General features: G+C 31.8%; 4 protein-coding genes across 4 annotated transcripts; 2 read left to right on the forward strand and 2 right to left on the reverse strand.

Moving 5' to 3' along the window:
• Nucleotides 1-4,317, forward strand: LOC107022577 (5'-nucleotidase SurE-like). The gene is made up of 9 exons (XM_015223172.2): nucleotides 1-297; nucleotides 571-665; nucleotides 1,545-1,609; nucleotides 1,896-1,939; nucleotides 2,294-2,380; nucleotides 2,462-2,615; nucleotides 3,610-3,798; nucleotides 3,914-3,976; nucleotides 4,060-4,317. The coding sequence occupies exons 1-9, from the start codon at nucleotides 152-154 to the stop codon at nucleotides 4,177-4,179; spliced, it is 963 nt and encodes a 320-aa protein (XP_015078658.1). The 5' UTR covers nucleotides 1-151; the 3' UTR covers nucleotides 4,180-4,317.
• A 4,658-nt stretch (nucleotides 4,318-8,975) lies between these two features.
• LOC107023071 (5'-nucleotidase SurE-like) lies at nucleotides 8,976-14,758 on the forward strand. Its single transcript, XM_015223618.2, has 10 exons — nucleotides 8,976-9,415; nucleotides 10,435-10,529; nucleotides 11,270-11,334; nucleotides 12,249-12,292; nucleotides 12,483-12,560; nucleotides 12,653-12,806; nucleotides 13,166-13,348; nucleotides 13,935-13,994; nucleotides 14,082-14,197; nucleotides 14,517-14,758. Exons 1-9 carry the CDS (start codon nucleotides 9,276-9,278, stop codon nucleotides 14,166-14,168), a joined length of 906 nt encoding a protein of 301 aa, XP_015079104.1. The 5' UTR covers nucleotides 8,976-9,275; the 3' UTR covers nucleotides 14,169-14,197; nucleotides 14,517-14,758.
• Nucleotides 14,759-15,785: 1,027 nt separating this feature from the next.
• On the reverse strand, nucleotides 15,786-16,602 carry LOC107023072 (photosystem I reaction center subunit II, chloroplastic). The gene has a single exon (XM_015223619.2). The coding sequence runs from the start codon at nucleotides 16,538-16,540 to the stop codon at nucleotides 15,917-15,919; it is 624 nt and encodes a 207-aa protein (XP_015079105.1). The 5' UTR covers nucleotides 16,541-16,602; the 3' UTR covers nucleotides 15,786-15,916.
• A 2,727-nt stretch (nucleotides 16,603-19,329) lies between these two features.
• LOC107023070 (sugar transport protein 8-like) lies at nucleotides 19,330-21,515 on the reverse strand. The gene is made up of 3 exons (XM_015223617.2): nucleotides 21,160-21,515; nucleotides 20,764-21,083; nucleotides 19,330-20,670 (listed from the first exon to the last, which is right to left on the reverse strand). Exons 1-3 carry the CDS (start codon nucleotides 21,266-21,268, stop codon nucleotides 19,630-19,632), a joined length of 1,470 nt encoding a protein of 489 aa, XP_015079103.1. The 5' UTR covers nucleotides 21,269-21,515; the 3' UTR covers nucleotides 19,330-19,629.
• Between the last annotated feature and the right edge of the window lie 944 nt (nucleotides 21,516-22,459).

The following is a 22,459-nucleotide window of genomic DNA, read 5'->3' on the forward strand; positions in this document are numbered from 1 at the left end:
TTCTATTTGCCTACTGCCTGCACATTTTCCCTTTACACAGTCGAATATTATTCTGATAGCTGGGCGCAACTCTCATTGTGCCAGTGTCAAACGATAAATAAAAAAACGAAAGAGAGATTTCACTTTTCAGTTTCTCCATTTTGTTGCATTAATGGAGAACGGGAACAGTGTCTCCGGTGATAAGCCGATGGTGATGGTGACCAACGATGACGGAATTGATGCACCTGCTTTGAGAGCTATTGTTCGTGCCCTCGTCTCCACCAATCTCTTCCATGTCCTCGTTTTTGCTCCTGACTCGTACTGCTCTTCTCTTTTATTACTAACCTGTATATTCAATGAGCTTAATTTGTCTCTCTGTTTTATCTGCAATTAGAATTGTAAATGGATTTTGTGATGAAAAATTGAGTTTAATTTGGCCCTGACTCAATCCGAGAAGTTAAACTGTGAGGATTTTTCAATACATATCTGATATACTATACTTAAGCATCTAACACCTATTATATATGTTAAAGAACTTCCACTAGAAGCTTTCTGATATTTCTTATGCCTCGATTTATTTCCGTCTTCCAGTGAAAGATCAGCTGCTAGTCATTGTGTTTCATGGCAACGCGTGGTTACGGTTAAGAAAGTTGATGTCCCTGGCGCCACAGCTTTTGCAGTTTCTGGTTAGTTTTGGTGTTACATAATTTGCTAATGGAGAACTGCTTAGATTTGCATTCTTAATTCTATCTTTGATTTTTCTAGTGTTATGTTAATCGTTTTGATTTATTAATTTGAATCAATATACATCTCTGAGTACTGTTTTTATTGGCTTTTATCAATTGCATAACTGTCTATCTATATGAAATTGGTGGTTTGATATTTTCAATGCTTTAAAATCTCAAATTGATTCAGTCTTCTTGCGGTGGAAAAATGGTGAAAAGATCTGCACAAGCTAATTTGATTTCTTGTGTACTTACTTTCTTTCAAATCACTTCTTCTTTTTGGTTCAATAGTACGTAAATATATTCTATTGCCATTTTGATAGAGTAAAATAACAACCTAATATCTTTTGTTGTATTATCTAACGCAAGTTTCAAAATTATTCAGCAAAATGTGTTCAGCTATACAAAATGATCCAACTGAGTACTGACCCTCCATAAGCCAGAACCACTATGTTGTCCTAAATTAAGGAAAAGAACAATTGCCTCTAATGTCTCTTAAAGGTTGTTACCACTCATAGCTTTAAGAAATTGTAGTATTTTGTGCTTGTAAGTTGTATCTATTCATATTCCCGCAAACTGGTGCGATTTGGACTGATTATCTTACACTATCCTACTACTGGAAAATGAAAAAATGAGAACAGAAGTTCTAATATTGAATTTCAATCTTGTAAATTAAACATAAGCAAGTGATATCTTCTAATTCGAACACCTGTCAGTTTGATTCAGAGTTTTACAGTTCCCTTAGAGACAACCTGTTATCAGACTTCAGTTATAACCTAAATGATAATTGTGCTCTTTTCTCTTTTTCACTCACACAAACACTCTGGTTTCATTTGGCAGGAACTCCAGCAGACTCAACTTCCCTAGGGATCTCCAAAAAGATATTTCCTTCAGTACCTAATCTGGTAGCTTTGGAGACTAATGCTCGGCTTATATATTGATTTAGCATGTAGCTTCACTTATCACATATTTGTGTATGAACTATATATGATCTTCATTAACTTCATGTACATATATTCTGTTTCATTTTTATGAAAAAAATACATTTTGGACATACAAGCACAAAACAAACATCTTCTTTTGGGTTGTTTCGTTCCTTTTACTTGTACTTGCAGCCTGTATATACATGCTATTTCCTGATAGAGCTTGTCACAATACAGTATGTTAACTCTCATCAATTTATGCTTGCAGGTTGTCAGTGGAATTAATTTAGGCTGCAATTGTGGTTATGACATGTAAGTAAATATCTCTGTAGAGCCTTTAGATCCTTTCTGTGAAATGCTTAATTGATACCCTCCTTCAATTTCCTTATTTTCTTTTTGTTAGTTGTGCAATTTGTATTAGTTATAATTAGTCATTTGACCAATTTTCACATTTTTAACCTTGCACCACTTAGGTATTCATGATACATTATAGAAAACACTGTCTTATGTACTTTCAAATGCTACACTAGAGTACTTTTTACTTCTTTCTGGTAGAACTAGGGCCAGAGTATAAGTTTATCCTTTCTTGGTTATTATTTCCCGAACTTCACTTAAGTGGTTTGTTGTTCGTGCCCGTGTAAATTTTATCTAATATTGGAAATGCAGTGTTTATTCAGGGACAGTGGGTGGTGCACGAGAGGCTTTCTTCCATGGAATTCCTTCCGTCGCTGTATCATATGACTGCTATAATATGTAAAGTTAATCATCCTACCAATTAGTATAAAATAGTTCTGTTGTTCCTTTTTCATTGGTTTAACCTCCTATCAACTTCAGGGTTGGTCGAAAACTCGATGTTGATGATTTTACATTGTGTGCTGAAGCTTCCATACCCATCATCACTGCTATGATGGCTGAGATCAAGAATAAGACTTATCCTCAGAATTGCTTTCTGAATATAAATGTACCACGAGAAGTTGCCAACAACAAGGTAAGCGGTGGGATTTTTGTGATCATTGCCTTTTAGTTATAAAGGGACATAAAACCTGATCTCACAATTTAGATGTGGCATTTTGTCCTGATATCATGATTGTCTATTGATTCCTTCAGTAGTGGGTGTTTTCACTTGCATATATTTCTTTGCTTCCTCTTTTAACATATTTTCCTGGGACGTCCTTGCACAACATTGATCGGAGGATCATATTTGCTTATAGGCTTCTCTATTTGCTTAAATTGATGTACCACTTTTCTTCTTTTCTTTTTTCCTTTCTGCCTTTCCTTTCACCAACATCTCGAATTCAGAAAGATGAGCTAATGGATACCTATGATACCATGATTCGGAGCATTTAACCAGACACATATTATTTAAGATAGGTTTGATTGTCATGAATATTATGTTATTTGCTTCAGTAAACCTTTAATAAGCAGCAAATTCAAATTTTGCTTCGATAACTCTTCAATGAGCTTTAGGACTTGATTGGATCTTGGTCTTGACATTCTAAGAGTAGCTTCAATCAATGCATTACAAGCCTAACTGGACTACCATGGCATTTTAGTTTTTTCTGTATAGCTACTTGCTCGCCCAAGTCGAATTTGACATAAATTCTAGCATATGCTAATCCAAGTTGAGTTTGAAGTAAACTCTAGTAGTTGATGAACGCTAAATTTGTATTCAAGAATGATATTGACTGATTGAACAACTTCAGGTAGGAGAAATATGAAACTTAAATTCAGCAGATAAGGACAGGAAAACTGATAAAAACATAAAGTTGAATATGCAGGCTCTTTGTGACATTTTTTTGTCGTTATTCCTGATACTTTCAAAGTTAAGTACATTTCTGTCGTTGACGTAGAAGGCTGCATGTTTAGAAAATGTTTCCATGCTTGATTTAGAGATTCTCACTTTGTTGGATATAATGTTAGCATTATATGCCTAATAGATACTATGTACACCAACAAGAGATGTTTGATTGTTGTACTCCTAGGGCTATCGGCTGACTAAGCAGGGGAAATGTTTTTACAAAATGGGATGGACACAAGTTACTTCTGAAGCACAAGAAGGTACAACATCACAAACAAAAGTAATGGAGATAAAACCACCAGAAAATACAGAAGTATGTACAGAAGAGAGCGCATTAAGCACCAAAGAAGAACATCTAATGTTTAAGTTAGACGTGAGATCTCTTTCTGTTAATTTGTGTTGCTTATTCTAAATACTGCCCCCTCCTTCTAGCTCCTTTTTTTCTATTTATCTACTGAATAAATGCAATTGTATGTTAATGTTTCTAGACTGCGGAATCACCAGCAGTGGATAATGACGATACTGATTACTCATCCCTTCAAGCAGGATATGTATGTAAAACTCTGTAATTATGTGATGAAATTGAAATTCTAACAGACATGAACATTGACATTCCACTTTCTTTTAATGACAGATTAGTGTTACTCCCCTTTCCGCCTTATCTCCTGCGGAGGTAGATAGTGTTGCATTCTACAAAAAATGGCTTCCTGGTGTCTGCGAGCACTCTTTGATTAGGAGTGAGTTATCCATTTGACTACTGACTGTACTTTCTGTTCGAAGATTAATGCTTTAAATGTACTTTCTGTTCGAAGATTAATGCTTTAAATGTATCGACTATATCGTCAAAAAATTTGAGCCAAAATTTGAGCCATCATGAAGCATAAATTTATTATATTGATCTATCTCAATACTGTAAAATTAGGTCTTAGGCCTAACTCACACCCCAAAAGCTAGCTCAAAGGATGAGGATTGTCCAAGCCTTATAAGGAGTCCACCCATCTCATTAACCACCGATGTGGACTTTTGTCATTCTTTAACACCCCACCTCACGCCCAGTGCTTAGCATATGGTGCGTGGGCAATTTTAATTTTGGGGACCCCAACATCGGGTGAGACGGGCCCTGCTCTGATACCATGTAAAATTAGGTCTTATACCTAACTCACACCCCAAAAGCTAGCTCAAAGGGAGGAGGATTGCCCAAGTCTTATAAGGAGTCCACCCATCTCATTAACCACCAATGTGGAACTTTTGTCATTCTCTAACACAACATCCTAGACTTTTGGATGGATGCATTGAGTGTAATCTTGATCTCGAATTTTTCCTCCATTTTTTCTTAAGCACTTGGTGTATCCTGCAACTGCAATACTGCTGTTTTTTCAGTGGCATTGGCTAAAACATCCTATTAAATTTGCTTCCCTTTTCTCATCTTCAGCTTTTAACAAATGAAAATTGCATTAAGCAAATGCTACAACTCGTGTTTAATTTTAGTTATTAATTAAACTAAAATTTGATGCATATTTTTTTTGAATATCTTTATAATCGTGTATATTAATTTTGTTATTTGCTTCATTTGGTGGTATTATATAAAGAAGTGATGCAACTTCGGTAATATTCACAATTTACAAAAAATTTATGTCTATTAATAATGATTACAAATTAAATTTCATGTCCAAACAAAATTTTAATTTTTGTTGTCAGTAGACTTGACTAAAGAATTCTTACATTAACAAAGTCAAGAGAGATGATTATAATTATTGGGGTGTTTGACACACTCCTTATAGGGGTAAAATTTATCCGCATCGTGTGTTTACATTAAACAATACATGCATATCATGTGTTGAAACTTATTGTTTTTACTTTATTAAATCACATAATAATGAAAATTGTATTAGCTTGGTGTAAACACTGGAGGCGGATACGTTTTTTCCCTCTTTATAGAGTTAAGTAAGTAATTTGCTTGCGCTTCGCGCAGTTATAAATAATAATTGCATTGCATTTGTAATTAATTTTTTAATTAATATCCATACATAAAAAATAATGAGAAAATAGGTTCTTAAAAAAATATTTGCAATATTCCAACAAGAATTTGATTATTTGTTATTATCACATAACTCAAGAACATATAATGAATGAATTATTCACGAAATAATAAATCACGATATCTTAAATCAACATTAAAAGAAAAATAAAGAAGAAAATAAGAATATATATACAAAGTCATTTCGTAATATAAAGAAACATTTTAGTTGCATAGATTATAAGCGAGAAATTTCATATCTATGTAAAAATAGATAGCATGTAAATTTATATATAGTACTTTTAAGTTATAAAATTTAATATAGAATATCAAAACATAAATTCATGGAGTTGAGTACAACAAATATTTTTTGTACAATCATTATACGTACTATATGCGTATATGTTCAATATAACCAGAGACAATAACTTTATAGAAATATAAAAACAGAGTTTAAAACATGTACTAAACACAACAATTAATATCATAGACATAAATTAATGAGTGTAAAAAAATTATATCAGGATATATAAAAATAGAATGAAATAGAAAGGAAAAAATTGAATCCACTGAATGAACAATGTCCTCTTAAGAAAACTATTCCCCTCAATACCATAGGTTTAAAGAATTACATCCTTTGAGGATGGAACGATATTATTTACCAACTTATTGATACAAAAACAATGGTGTCAGTAAGTCATTCAATAAGAGCAAAGTACACTAATATTTAATTTTGTGAAAGTAGAAGAAGAAGAAGATTATATTTTTTGTTGTTTTAAAATAAGAGGAAATCCCTCTATTTATAGACAATAAAGGGTAGTGTCAACAACTATTTATTGTGTCTTAACAGAAAGATTACAACTATTTGGTAAAGTTGCAACCCTTCGAAAAGTTCACAATCTTTCATAAAAGTTACAACTTTTCATAAAGTCACAACCCTTCATCAAAGTCATAACTTTTCATAAAAGTCGCAATTCTTCATCAAAATCATAACTTTTCATAAAAGTCGCAACTATTCATTAAAGTCACAACTTTGCATAAAAATCACAATTTTTTGAAAGAAAATGACTAATTCTGAAATTATATAAATTTTAAAAAAAATCTTACTTTTGGTAACACCACGTAGGCGGGACTAGAATTCTCTTTTATATAAATATATGATATATGATAATCATACTAGTTAAATAGTCATTTGACAATATTATTCTTTGATTTCTTTAATTTTGTTCTTAAAACTAAATATAGTCCGCGTTGGATTTGAAAAAACCCATTAGAGAATGATAACTTTGGGAAAAATTAATTAATAACCTTCTTGGATTTCAAAAATTTCATTCAAGTAATTTGCTATTTCCATCCCTAATTATGTACCTTTTTTTGTAACTTGCATATTATTTTTTTATATTTACTGATTTATATCCTTCTCTCCTTAATTTTTTTTTGCAAAATCAGAAATATCTCCTTTTTCAATTATTTACAAAGAAAAAATTTAAAAAATTACATATAAAGAAAAATTAAAAAAATGATGTAAATTAAAGATAAAAGCAATACTAAATCCAAGTTATTTGCCATTTTTTTCTAATTATATTTTCTTAGAGGTGAATAAAATATGAACAACAAACCGCAAATTGTCGAATCAGAAAAAAATGAACTAGTGATTTAGTTTGAATTGATTTTATATTGATAAAAGTCCGACAATACTTTAAGATGATTTGATTTTAATTAAAGAAAGTCAATTTGTTTTATGCATAATTTCTTTATTATAATATAATTTATATATGTATCTTTAATTTTTTTCATATTCTTTTTTGGTTTTATATCTCATTGTACGTGAACTCAATCAATTATGTTATTGATAGAAACTAATTTATTTATATAATTATTATATGTTTAAATATTAATAAATATAATAACTACTTAATTTTTTTTTTCTTTATCGTTGTAAACAATTGAAAATTACAGGTGTATGCAGACTGCTTTTGTCATTTTAACTGATAAGAATATCAAAAGTTTTTAATTACGTTTATCTTATTTTCCGCTTAATCACACTTATTCTGTCCATATTTAGTTGTCCACTTTAGAAGTGACACACATATTAAGATAACAATAATTAGCATAGTAAAGTTATATTAATTATATTTTTAAAAATGATGAATTAAAATTTGGAAACTTTCAAGAAGTTTAAATGAGAATATAATAGAAATTTTTTTTTGTCCTTTCTTGATTTGTCAAAATGGACAAGTAAATAGGAACAACTAAAAGAGAAAATATGATCAAGTAAATAGGGACGGAGGTGGTATTTTCTAGTGACACTTTTGCACTATAAACAAAACAATCACTTTTTATTCTAGAGAATTTTTTTTTTCTATTTTTAATAATAATCCACATTCCACAAATTTTTTATCCTCGTGGAAAGTTAAATATCTTCAATTACTTATGAAAAGAAAAGGCTTGTGCACTCTGCTAAATAATTCAAGTGAGATCCCTTTATAATGTATGGCCAAATAAGCATCAGCAGTACTTTATTCAAGATATCATACAAAAGTTGCCACTTTTCATTAGGATAAAAACTTGGCATATCCAAATCACAATTATTAAATCAAAAGTTACATCAATTAAAAAGTTAAAAGATTCTTAAAGGATATTTAGATTGGTTTAAAAGTTAATTAAACATATTTTAAAATTAGTTTTAGACTTTTAAAAGTGTTTAACAAATATAAAAATATAATTCAAAATAAGTAAAAAAAAAAGACTTAAAATAAATTAGGAAATGTTTGACAAGTTTAAAAATGACTGAAAATAATTTAAAATAAATCAAAAACTCAAAAATAAATATCTTAAAATAAGTCAAAAATAAAAAACAAGTATCTCCTACTTTTTATTTTTCACTTAATAGTCATTTCAATTTGACTATTTATTTTTTACTTGAAAACCACTTTTTAAAAGTCTATTTGGACGGGCTAATTATTTATAAAATAATTTTTAGATTTATTTTATAAATAAAAATAAAGATCTCTTTTAAATAATATAAAATATATTATAAATGACCTGCAAAATTTCATCACGCCCCTTAAAAATAAGCAAAATGTCAGATCATCAAAATTTGTCACCCCTTAAAAATCAGCAAAAAGTTGAGTTATCAAAAATTAAGCAAAAAATTAGGTCATCAAAGTTAGGTAAGCAACTAACTCTTTATAGTGATGAGATTGCTCCACCATTCGAGTGTCACTAGCGAAATAAAAAAGAAGTTAGGCAAGCAAAGTTAAGTTGGGCAGGACCTTAGTATTCAGCAATCTGATCGATCTTTAAAAAAAGTAAATAAAAATATAATTTATTGAAATCTCGTATTGTTAAGAGGTAATTATATTATTTTTCTATATTTTTTTTTAAATTACAAAAATCTCTTAATATTTATGAATTTTGCATATATCAATTAACATTCGGATATATAACCGAGGAATATATCCAAAAGAAATAGGATCTATGTATCCCAGATGTATATAGATGTATGCCAGAGAGAGTGTTGCATTCGGGAGGAGATTTTTAAATTTTTATTAAATTATAAGAAATTTAAAGAAATATGATAAAATAAGATGTATATTTTAAATAGTTTTTTCGATTAAAAAAATAAAGGTAGAGCAGCTCAATCAATCAGACAGAGATATTTTTTTAAAAAAAAAAAGTGAAAGGACTCCAACTACTCATACGAATACGTAGGATTTCCACCAATCTGTGTAATTCTTTTAACCTTTTGGATGAGTGCCTAGTGGTGGCTTGTTATTACCCAAACAATTCAAAATTTTTGTTTGCATTCAGTTTGAACTCCAAACAATTCAATGGAGAGTAACGGCAGCGAGTGTAAGCCGTCGGTGATGGTCACAAATGACGATGGAATTGATGCTCCCGGCTTGAGATCTCTCGTTCGTGTTCTTGTCTCCTCTAATCTCTTCAATGTCCTCGTTTGTGCTCCCGATTCGTACGGTTTCTATCTCTCTTGCAATCTACACTAATTTTACGATTGATTGCTGTACTGGTCTATTTTGAAATTGCTAAATTTTTGTTGTTTTGTTTTTTTTCACTTCTATAATTTGATTCGCATGGTGAAAACTTCTAGGATGACAATAGGATTTTTGGTCATTTATTTTGTATATTGAGAATTGTTTGTTCACCAATTGAATTTTTGTTATAGCAAAATAAAGACCTACTTCAGTTTTACAATTTTTACATGCAAATTTTCTATCGAGTTGCTCTCTGTTATCTTTGTTGCTATCTCCTTCTTGGCTGCAACTTAAATGATAACCTCTACTATTAGGTTTTAGTGGAGCATGTTTATGGAGTTACTATGCTCTAGAATGTTCCTTTTAGAATATTACAACACTAATCCCACAGATCTTCCTTAATTTCTTTTATACCGATTTGTATCTCTCTCTCAACCTATAGTAATTTAGCTTGTATTTTTGTGAATTTGTACGTAAGACCAGCTGCCTCTTACTCTTGTTATATTGAGATTGATGGTTCACCGGTGGAAATTCATTAATAATTTGCTTACAAGTTGCAGTCATTATGATCATCAACAAACATTTTGATAACGTTAATTTTATCTGATATTCTCTACCACAACTCTTGATATGAAGTCATAGTTATAGTTTGAAATTAAATATCTGATTTAAATACTCATCAGAAGAAAAAAAGAAAAGACTAGAAGCCTGACATATAAATCAAAGTTCTGGGAAGCTCATTCTCTGCTAATTTACTTCAATGTGCTCCCTTTGTTCTCTAACTGAGGGTCTATCGGAAACAACCTCTCTACCCCACAAAGGTAGGGGATAAGCTTTGTGTGCATATTACCCTCCGCAAACCCCACTTGTTATTGTTGTTGTGCTCCCTTTCTTCTCTCTGGTTATTTGTTGACGTCTAAGACTAATTTTCTTACTCCTATAAACCTCTATTTGGATATATAATCATTTTTTTGAATTCTTATTCCTGTTTGCCCAGTGAAAAATCAGCTGTTAGCCATTGTGTCTCATGGCAACACCCTCTTTCCATCAAGAAGGTGGACATCAGTGGAGCAACAGCCTTTGCAGTTTCTGGTTAGTCAGGGTAGTAAATAAGCTAATAAGTTTCATAGTCCTTTTGAATCTCTAATATAGTAGACAACTTTAGTTATTTCCAGGCTCATGGTTCATGTTTTCAGAATTAGCTTAGTTGAAGTTTTATCTCCTGTGTTCTGTTCTTTGTTGAATGGTGGCTATAAACGGGCTGTTTGATGGGTTACCACAATGCTTTAAAATCATAGATCATTTCGTACATTTTTGTTGTGAACTTGAAGTTGAACCATTGGGTAGAAAGATCTGGTATTCATGATTCATTTTTCTTTAATGCCATACTATATTAACATGTTGTCATCCGCAAATATATACGAGATTACTTTTGATTTACCAAGATTCTGAATTTTTTCTTCAGTGAATTCTGTTATAAGTTCAAATCCCACTTCCAGGTGGGAGTCTTACAATTCTTTTGCTTTACTCTACCAAAAGAATAAAAAAGTGCAAACAACAGTTTTTTACTGATCTTCAACTTACTGGATGAAACATGGGGGATTGACATCTTTTCTTTTGTATGGTGTTGGGGGAGGAAATTGACATCTTTCTACTTTTTGTTGTTCTCCTTTTTTTTTTGTTCCTTCATATATTTCTACTTTGAAATATAACTGCTTATTATTCAGAATGATACTGCTTGCTCAGCATAACGTTTTTGGGATACTCTCATAACTTGTTTTCGTAACTCTCTCTCTTTCTCCCTCATAGTCGTTTTGTTTTCCTTTCGGCAGGAACCCCAGCAGACTCCACTTCCATTGGGCTCTCCAAAGTGCTCTTCCCTTTTGTACCTGATCTGGTAGCGTTTGATAATACTTGACAAATTATTCTGCCTCCCTATGATGTAGTCATATAGCACTTAGCTTCATTCGTCAAATATATGTTCGTCGGAAATTTCTATTTTAACAGAGAAAGTTCATTTAGCTCAATATTACATTAAAGGTTACACAGTAAAAACAAAAGTTGGAAGTTTCTTTTAGTTCTTGTTTCCTTCTTCCTTGTAACGCAACCGATTTGCTTTTGTTGGGTTCACAAGGTTGAAGGACTTTAACTTTTTAGTTGCTTTGAATCTTTCCATACTACTTGGCTTCAACACTTGTTGCTCAACTATCTGTCAATACGTGCAGTGTGTGTGTGTAGTAAATCAAGAAAATAGTTTTTTCAGAAACAAACTGGCTACTGAAACTTCTTTTCCTCTTTTACTATCATAATTTCTCAAAAAGATGAACATGTTTTACTGGTTTCCAGCTAAACAAGAGGAAATAGTATTTTTCCCTGCCATTCATGGTTTCACTAGTGAATTTTACGCAAACAGGGGTAAACCATGAAAAGATTGAAGAAAACTTTCGAATATACATAGTGATGTATCTAATATGTGTGAACTAGCTTGCTTACTGGGATGATACTCCTTCAATAAATTAGGAGCAAAGGTCCAGTTAAAGAAACAATGGGAGATCAGAATTTTTGTATATCATTTGGTCCTCTTTAGCTATGTAGACCCATTTCTGATATTATGATAACTAGCTAACAATTAATTTGCTGATAGGGTTTTCTAAATTCTATTGGACCTATTTCTGATACTTAATGCTGCGCCATACTATAGATGTCTAAGTAGCTTGCATTGGAGCTTTTCCTACAGGCTACATGTGTACTAAAACCTAATATGTGTCATCGCATTACACTATGTGTACTTATGTCAATTTCTGCTTGCAGGTTGTCAGTGGTATCAATAAGGGTAGCAATTGCGGTTATCACATGTAAGTAACTATATCTAGCCTTTAGATCATCCTAGATGAAGTTGTCAATTATTACCTCTTGTTACGATTTGCAGTATTTCTTAATCCAGCTATTAGTACTAATTTAATAATATCTCAGCAGACTTGCCTTTTTGTATTATAGTAAAACGAGGGGCAGCTTAATGTTAATGGATCCATTTTGGTGATGCAGTGTTTACTCAGGGACGGTGGCTGGTGCGCGAGAGGCTTTCTTCAATGGTGTTCCTTCTGTCTCATTGTCATATGAATGGTATATTACATCACATTATCCTGTCTTGGGGTTAGCACAAAGACAAGTTACTTTATAATTCTTCCTTCTTCAATGTAATTTGTCAACTTCAGGATTGCTGGAAAAAGCAAGGATGATGATTTCGTATTGGCCGCTGAAGCTTGCATGCCAATCATTACAGCTATATCGACTGAGATCAAGAATAATACTTATCCTCAAAGTTGCTTTCTTAACATAGACGTACCAGCCGATGTTGCCAATTGCAAGGTAAACCAGCTTTTGTACCATTGCCATAAACATAGATTTTGGAAAGAAGAAATAGGAGATTATTTCAAAATAGTGAAAGAAGTATAGAAGATCTTTTGATTTACCTTATAGATAAAAGATCTTTTTGATTTACCTTATAGAAATCCTAAGATGATTGTACATATTTGTCGTCATTCCACATGTTTGGTTCATGAAAAAAATAAATCAAGCCTGCATGTGAGAAGGCTTGCTGGGACATAATATAATTAAGTGTACTACCTCTAACAACTTAAGCTTTAAGTTTAGATGGACGCACAGTTCAACAGTTGCCAAAATAGATATGCTACTGACTTCAAAAAGACATTGATTGTTATTGATAGGGTTATCGGCTGACGAAGCAAGGCAAGACTATTTTCAAAATGGGATGGAGGCAAGTTGTTTCAGAAGCAGAAGGAGGAAGAATGTTATCCACAATGACAATGGATTCATCAGCTAGTAAAGAGGCATCTGTGGAAGAGAGCACCTTAAGCACAGAAAAAGAACACCTAATATTTAAGAGAGAAGTAATTATCTCTTTTTCTATATAGCACGTATTTGCTAAATTTTGATTATGCTATCACACAAATGCATTTCATCCCTTGCTCTAATCAATGCCTTTTCAAATCATTTGTCCTGCTCATGCTACAGAATACTCTTTTCTGGTCTCATTCGCAATACTGGACATCTTACCCTTCATGTTATTTTTCAGCATATTCTCTATGTTAAGTTCTTTTTCCAGTCCGCTTGTTTTCGGAGGAGAGAGAGGTGAGAGGTTTGAAGCATTTTCTTCTAGGTTTTCTTCCTTGAATCCGTGCACTGTAGATTATACGTGCCTTTTATCTGTCTCTCTTTCTCTCTCTCTGAACAAGAGGTCTAGAAAAAAAAAATCATTTGATGAACAGAATGGGTTGCTAATATACCTAATACATTTGTACAAGGAAAGTCTAGTCTTGATATTTGTATGTTTGAGGTCTTACAGTTTAATTATTATGGGTTCAACTCCTTTTCTGATTTATCTAAATTGCTTCATTGTAATTGTCTTTGTACTTTTTTTTTTTTTGGTAAAATGTCTACCTACAGCTACTAAATTTATTATGCTATCTTTCCCAGGTTAGGGGAATACACATGGATGAAGGTGATAATGATTACTCTTTCCTTCGACAAGGATATGTATGTACAATTCATTTAACTGATGGAAGTTCTTTGATGACTCTAGCTAGTGACTCATCATTAACATGTTATTACCCTTAATTACAGATAACTGTTACACCCCTTGGCGCCTTATCTCCTCCACCGATGGATGGAGTTGAATTCTTCGAAGGATGGCTGCCTGGTGTGCACTAGCGTGTCTCTTCGTCTGCTTAATATTTGCTGTAAGTTTCTCCATTTACATAAAACCTATAGATGTACCAATATTGAGGTTCCTTTTCTTAATGTGCTCCTGTTTGAAGCTTAAATATTACGTATATCATTTTGCTCTATTGACTTAAAGGTCGTACATATGAGTATGATATTCATGGAGCCTAAATGACTGAAATATTTCTTGCGTGTTTTTGGAGCCATTTCTTTTTCTCATTTCTAGATCAAGATTTTCATGTTCCGTCAGCATCACTGGTTAAAGTATCCAACTAGAAGAGATTTCCTTCCTTTTACTCGGCTCCATCTTCCTGATAATTTTGTTGTTTGTTTCAGCGGAGGATGCTGCTATAACAAGGCACTTCAGCTGATCAGTCCATACATTACATAAGTCTCGCAGATGCTTTTCATTCTTATCTCTATTGTCCTTCCGCAGTTAAATGATTGTATTTGTACTCCAAATTTATGTGACCATAATGAACTAGTAGTAATTTTTCTTCGATGCCATTTCTAGTGTAACTGCACTCCCCACAGATCAAGAAAAACTGTTTCTTATAATATCTTCTGCTTTGTTCCTATACTTATTTGTTTGCTTTTATTTTGGTTTAGTTTCAACATAATTGTTGGTCTCTTGTTCCTAGAAGGTTCATCTGACTATATGACAGACTGAAGAAACACAACCAACCCCAAAAAGGTAAAGAAAATCTGTAGACAGAGTAATATCAGCTATAGTTTGCTAACCAAATAATAATCGGATGACGATAATCTCATAATAATTCTGTAGTGTATTTTCATTATTTAACAGCCGTTTGTATCAAACATCTTAAAGGGGCTTTTTCAACGAGAACTTTGTGTTTTGGTGAAAGCTGTTTTGAAGGTAATGCAATTGTAAACATGATAGATTCCAAATTTGAGTTTGTCATGATCCAAAACTGGAGGGTTTGTGATTGGCACCCCAAAACTACAAGCTTGGCATTTGTTAAAGATAAAGATAATGGAGTTTCAGCAAAATACGTACCATGACACACATTTTCATGTATTAACGATATGAATTAAGCAACTCATAAAGAAAAGATACTTCAACATGTCAATGTAATCTTCATCAAGAGTGCATCTTACACTGGGGTGTCGAGTATACGAGTAAATTGGGCTGAAACTAAAGAGATTAAAATGAAAAATTGAATCATGATTCATTTTGGATAAATTGACCTAAAAATGGGTTTGAGTCATGACCCATCAATTTAACCTGTTTAATCTCAATATTATTGACATATTGATGTAATTGATAAAAGGAAAAGAGATCAAACAACGCATTAGTTAATACACAAAACTAATGCATTCATTATTATTGAATGAAACTATAAATCATTACAATTTTAGAATTAAGTTTCACTACAATTAAGTTAATTATAGATTTGGAGAGGATGGTGTGTTCGTTTTCGTATTTCTATTTTGTGATGGTAGAAAGAGTGTCTTGATGCATAACAAAACAAATGCTTATTGCATCTATCTTTACTTGTTCAATATATTAAAATTATTTTTATTTTTTTTTACGGTATCAAGTCAAACATGAACAAGTAAAAAGAAAAGGAGATATGTAATCAATAGGATAGAAATATTTAATAGGATCCATGCTGTATTTGTAGTGTCAAATAAAAGTTACATGCACTACATAATCACAATACCATTAACAATTACAATATCATAAATTAAAAAATAAAAAAAAGTGCACAACCTTAAATATCATACACTTGTTTCCCAGTAAACTTGACTTCAATAGCACTCTTGTTCTTCCCAATGGATCTGAAGTTCTGACCCACTCCTTCACGGCCAGGGTTCACTTTTTCAGGGTACACACCATCTTTGGGATGCAAATATTGCACCTCACCATTGGGGAAAACCCTGTAAAACTGGTAATTGATCTTGTATTTAGATCTCAACCTTGTACCAAGAGCTAAGCACTGTTCTTTCCTTGCCAATTTCAACAAATTTGGTCCTTGTCTCATTATAGCAGCACCACCTGTTGGCATCTCAAAGATCTGTTCCTTTGGTGATTCCCATGTGATGACGTAGAATTCTTCTACTTGGGCTTTGCGAAGAAGCCCACCAGTGCTGCCACCGAAGATTGGGGAGGGTGTGTTTGGGTCCAATTGAGGTGGGGTAAATCCCGCTGGAGCGGGTTTTTCTTCGGTGGCAGCTGGGGCTTCTTCAGCCATGGCCCGGATAGGTCGGGTTACTGAGACGGTGGATTTGAGTGGCTTAGGTGTAGAGAAGGATACGAGGGATTGTTTCCATGGAGCGGTGGATTTGGGGACGGAGAGAGCAGGGGTGAAGAGGGAAGCTTGAGTTGCCATAGCCATTATTGAGGAATTGGGGGAAAATTGAGCAATGTATGTGTGGAGATTGAAGAAGATTCATATTTGTTGTTCACATATATGTGGTGGAGATAAGGATATTGGATAAGGGGTATTTACATTTACACCAATTAGAAGGTCTGATTTTGATATGCAATTCTGACCCAAGTACTCACATTTGTTTTCTTTTGCCATGTGTTGCATGGACCTTTGTTAGTTTTTGGGTGTAATATCTTTCCCTTTTTTTATCTCAGTTCACATTTATACTCTTTAACTTTGCGTCGGTATAAATTGACATTTAAATTTATGTAAAGTTGAAAAAGTAAACACATATATTCTATGTGGCATAATACACACAGGATATCACGTAGGACGCAAACTGCAATTCAGAATGCAACGTAGGACGCGTATATCTATTTGTTTAATTTTATACAATTTGAGTGTCTACTTGTAAATTCTTAAAGTTGAAAGGCATATATGTAAAAAAGTTAAATGACATATTTGTGTATTATGCATATCTTTTAAGTTAACTTCATTTTGTTTAGAAGACACTCCATCCTTCCGTCTTTTTTACTTGTTTATTTTGAATCTTACACGTTTTTTTGATTTTGATTAAATGGTTATATGTATTATTTCGTAATGTATCATACTGTAGTATAGTATATTACATTATATTATTTTAATAGATTGTATTGTTTTATTCGTCATTGCATAATGTCTCACATTTACAATTTGATTCATAAACTCAAAATAAAAGTAGGATACATGATAGAGCTACTTTAAAAAGGTAAGCTAAATGATATAATAAGATTATTAAATAATAAGTAAAGACAAATTCAGAAAAAAAATGTTAACGTAACGACGCCGTAGATATTGAAATTTTGTGTGACACTGCCTATAGAAAGTGTGTTCGATTTAACCTTGGACTCTAGTTCATGTCTATATAAAAAGGTATTATATTTCCTTTTAGAGACATCTCAAATGTTCCATAAATTCATAAAATATTCATAAAGAGATCAAAATGAATCATTCTATTTTGAGAAATATGTCCCTCGCATCATGAATAAATTTTATGAGAAAGGAATCAAAGGATCAACAGATTTGTACTCACGATCTTAAAGAATAAAATTATGTTTCTCTATATTTTATTAGTGATTGCAATTATTTTCCTATCTCTTTAAAACTTGATGCAAACAAACGCGATCATATTAAATCGGTCATTACATAAAACATGATAATTCTTTGTTATCTAGGAATGACTTTTAAACGAAAATACTATAAAATAAAATTTAAGTAACAATCAAAATAAAGATTGTATTTAATTAACAATACAATATGTAACAACCATCAAAACAAGGTGTTAATTAAGAAACAAGATTGATATAAGTGTTTATCATAATATTCATATTAATTGATGTTATTTCTCGTAGGCTTAAAAAAAATTATGCTGAAAATAAGTGACAAGTAAAAAGTGAACGAATGGAGTAAAAGCTAAAGGGGATACTTGGTAAAAGATATAATATAGGGAAAATGCACAAGTACTCCCTAAACTATAACTTTTTTTTTTTGTAATTTTATACACCTTTTGTTTTACGTGGCACACTCCGTGACTCCACGCATTTGAGGCACGTGAGAGATAATTACAAAAAAAAAATAAGTTCAGAGAGGTAATAAGACCTTAGTTAAGGTGTGTCTCTGAAATTTCGATCATAGTCTAGAGGAATACTTGTTCATTTTTCCTATAATATATAAATGTGTCCTTTTAATTTGACCTAATTTCACATTTTTGCCATCAAACTTTTATTATGTACAAGTAGACAGTTTTGCATAAAAGCGTCTATTTGTATAAAGTTAAGCAAATATACAGACACGTCCTACATAACATCCTACACGACAATTATGTCCTATGTGGTGTATGGTTGTATGCTACATTGAACTCATGATGTGTCTACTTGTTCAACTTTATATAAATATAAATGTATATTTGTATACACTTAAAATCGAAAGACATAAATAAAAAAATATATATCAAATTAAAAAACATATCTATGTAGTTTGTGTTAATTAAATTGATGAAACTAACGAGAATCATGGGAATTGGCAGTCATCAAATGCAAAAATGGCAGCCATCTCGTAGTACTTGGATAAATCAGTTTTCAAATGTTACCCTAAAGAATATTTTCTCCATTCCCATTTAGTTGGAGGATAAGATTTTGCATAGCCCTAAAGAAAAAATTAATTAAGAGAATAATTTGATTAATATACTTATTCTTTAATCTTTGTTTATTTACTTGTCTCTTTATTCAAGGATAATTAATGATCCATGTAAAGTTAAAGAAAAAAAAGTGAACACTCGCACTTTGTGGGGGTGTACTAATTAAAATTTATTTCAGAAAAATAATATTTACAAAGTTAGTTTTAAAAATATATTATGAATGTACAAATAAGTTAAATTATGTATATATTTATTAATATAAATCGTAATTAAGTTAAATGAATTGTTGAAAATCAATAAAAAAAGAAAAACTAATATAATATTTATCATATGGTCAAAATTGAAGGGATATATATATATATATATGTAACTATTCATTTGACTTTTCGGTTATAATGACTTTGTTGGAAAAAAAGAAATACAAATTTGAGCAATTTTATGGATTTAAAATAAATATAATTGTACGGAACAATATGTTATAGTTAAGTGACCAAAATGTTAATTAGCAACAGTTATATTTATTTATTTATTTATTGCAACCACAAAGAATGAACAAGGAAAGGAGAAAGACACATTGCAATTATTGAAAAATGATTTCATATCATTTGCAACAAAATTTTGGAAGCAAAATACTTAGGAATTATTATAAAAGGGAAAAAAAGTAAAAATAAATTTACAACCGATAGTGGGATAGGGATTGTAGGCAATAATTGCCATAAACTTAAGCGCTAGATCACAAACCAAGACTTCAAAACCAGTTTTAAATGTAGGAGGGTAGGGGAGTGGAGGTACTTAATTATTTGTACATACATATAACATATTATATATTTATATATGAAAAATTGTATTATCATCAATCAAAGTCATATTGTTAAATTAGTTATTCATTCTTGAAGCATCTCTTCCATACTGGATGGCTCTTCCACACATCAACCATTCCATCAATGGGAACTCCCTTAGTCTCTGGGACTAAGAAGACGACGAATAGTCCCATAACGACGATCCATCCAGAGAAGAAGAAGAATATGTTTGCTTGCATTTTGCAAAGCATTGTTAAGAATGCTTGAGCAATGATTGAAGTGAAAAGCATGTTTGTGCTCACTGCAAATGCGAAACCGGCTGTTCTTGTTTCCATTGGGAATGTTTCACTTGGAATCAACCATCCTAGAGGTCCCCACGACCAAGCAAATGACATAACATATGTGCACACAAGGATCACAACCACTGCTGCTAGTGTCCTGTTTAAGGTTCCTGTTTCCTTCAAACTGACGGATAAGATGATACCAATTGCCAATTGAGAGATCAACATTTGGCAACAAGCTTGGAGGAGTAATTTTCTCCTTCCAACCTTGTCAACGGCGTAGATTGAAACAAATGTGGATCCAACATTAACAAGTCCAGTAATGACGGAGGATAAAAGTGCACCATCGGATTTGAATCCCATGGTCTGGAACAGGACAGGCGCGTAGAACATAATGGCGTTAATTCCAGTGAATTGTTGGAAAACCTGCAACAATATGGCGATAACAAGTGGTGGGATACTGGCAGATTTCATTAGGTTTCTGAATGGATGTTTCACAGCTTTAGCTTGTTCACAAGCAGCAACGATTTCCTTGAATTCAACTTCAACATCATCAACCCCTCTAACTTTCTTTAGCGCAGCTTTGCCCTGTTCGTCTTTGCCACGTTCAATTAAACTGGCAGGAGTGTCAGTGATAACGAAGCAACCAACTAGCAGCATGAAAGCTGGAACCGCTGCCAGGCCAAGTGACACCCTCCACCCGTTGGGGTGCATGTTCGATGTAGCATAATTCACAAGATTTGCTATGAATATTCCAATGGTTACGAAAAGTTGGAACATAATGTTAACAGCTCCTCTGAGTTGGATTGGTGCTACTTCTGTCAAAAACAGAGGAACAGTCTGCCACAAACAAACAAAAGTAGAAAGAAAAATGTCAGAGAATTTTCCCGGGAATTAGTATGAAAATTTGCAAGAAAATGAAAAATGAAATACCTCATTTCCGAAACCAACACCAACACCAAACAATATTCTACCAACAATGAGCATCCATCTGTGTTCTGAGGCAGCACTTATAATAGCCCCAGCAATGAAGAAAAGGGAAGCCATGAAGATGGTAGGCCTACGTCCTAAAGCTGAACAGGCCTTGGATGCAAAGAAACTCGAAACCAAAGCAGATAGATACAATGATGAGGTAAATAGCTGAAGAAGTTGATCATCATATTTACAATAGTTATTCTCCTTTGCGTGAAGCTTCCTTTCGTAAACATTTGGGAAAAATTTAATCAGGAAATCATCCATACCAGACACTCCACCTGAAAAAACTCATTCAAATCAAAACCCAAAATCCAAAATCCTTAAATTAAAATTAAAATAATAAAAAATACATACCTGAAATACCAATATCATAACCAAACATAAGCCCTCCAAAGGCAGCAAAGATCCAACATGATACCACATATACGGTAATCTTAGAGTTATTTGGTTGAATTGTCGACATTTTTGCCTTTTTTTTTTTTTTAATTATTTATGTTTTCGTTTTTATATGAATAAAAATTACCCTCCAAGATAAAAACTGATTTATGAAGATGGAATAAAATCTCTATTTTTGGGTTTTTTTTTCTTTATTTTAATAGAGATAAAACCAGCATATACTTTTTTTACATATATAGGGAGAGGAGAGACAAAGAGCTTAGTATTTATCTTTGCCTCGGACTCTCCAGATAATATTTATTCGCTGGAATGATGATTTTGAACTACAAAGTTAATCCCTTTTTATACTAATCAAATTTCTGTTACTTCTTCTCAGTAAAATAGGATCTACCACTAATTTATTCAAAATTATAATTAGTTTTCCTTATTTTTTGTTGAAAATGGCATTAATACATGGTGGATAATGAAATTGTTGTGTTTGACTTAATCTATTATTAAAGGCCACTCATTAATTAAAGGGATGATAGTCATGCATTTACACTCCACAAATTTAAAGGATTTGTATATTTATTCTAGAGCACAAAAAAAAAAAGTAATGAAATCTTATCCATATTTTAGAAACTTTTTATATGATAGGATTCTTGTGAAAATATAGGATGATATTTATTAATTGGCAGCTAAGATGTAGTGTATATATATTATCAAGTATAAATGACAGATAAAAGCTGTAATTTCTATATTATAAATGTTCCACTTAGATATTTTGTTTTTTAAAGAGTTAAACTATTTAAATTTAATCGAAAATTTATGTATGAAATTTTTAATTTTTTTAAAATAAAATTTAACATATTTAAAAATTAAATAAAAAGTATAATAAATTATAATAATTGCAATTCAAAATATATATAAGATATATGAATTGTTTATTATCAAATTTATTTGAATCAGTTCGAGATCCTAAATGTGTTACCTAAATGGAAATAGATAATAATAAAGTGGTTTTGGTTTGTTTATTTATTTTTAAGAAATATTTTTGGAGATTGCTTTTTTTCGTAGATAAAGTCAAAATTCATATTTCTCTGACTATTTCATATAGTTTAAAAATGATTCTTAAAATAAAATGTGAACCCAAAAGGTTTTTAGGTAGCGTTTTTTTACTTTAAATAATTTTTAAAAATACTTATCCTTAAATTATCTTTCTATAAGTCGATCGATAATGGATAAGGGTTATGTTGTTAGCAGTTACACCAATTATTTG

Source organism: Solanum pennellii, chromosome 6 (assembly GCF_001406875.1).
Source record: "Solanum pennellii chromosome 6, SPENNV200".
In the NCBI taxonomy this organism is placed as follows: Eukaryota; Viridiplantae; Streptophyta; class Magnoliopsida; order Solanales; family Solanaceae; genus Solanum; species Solanum pennellii.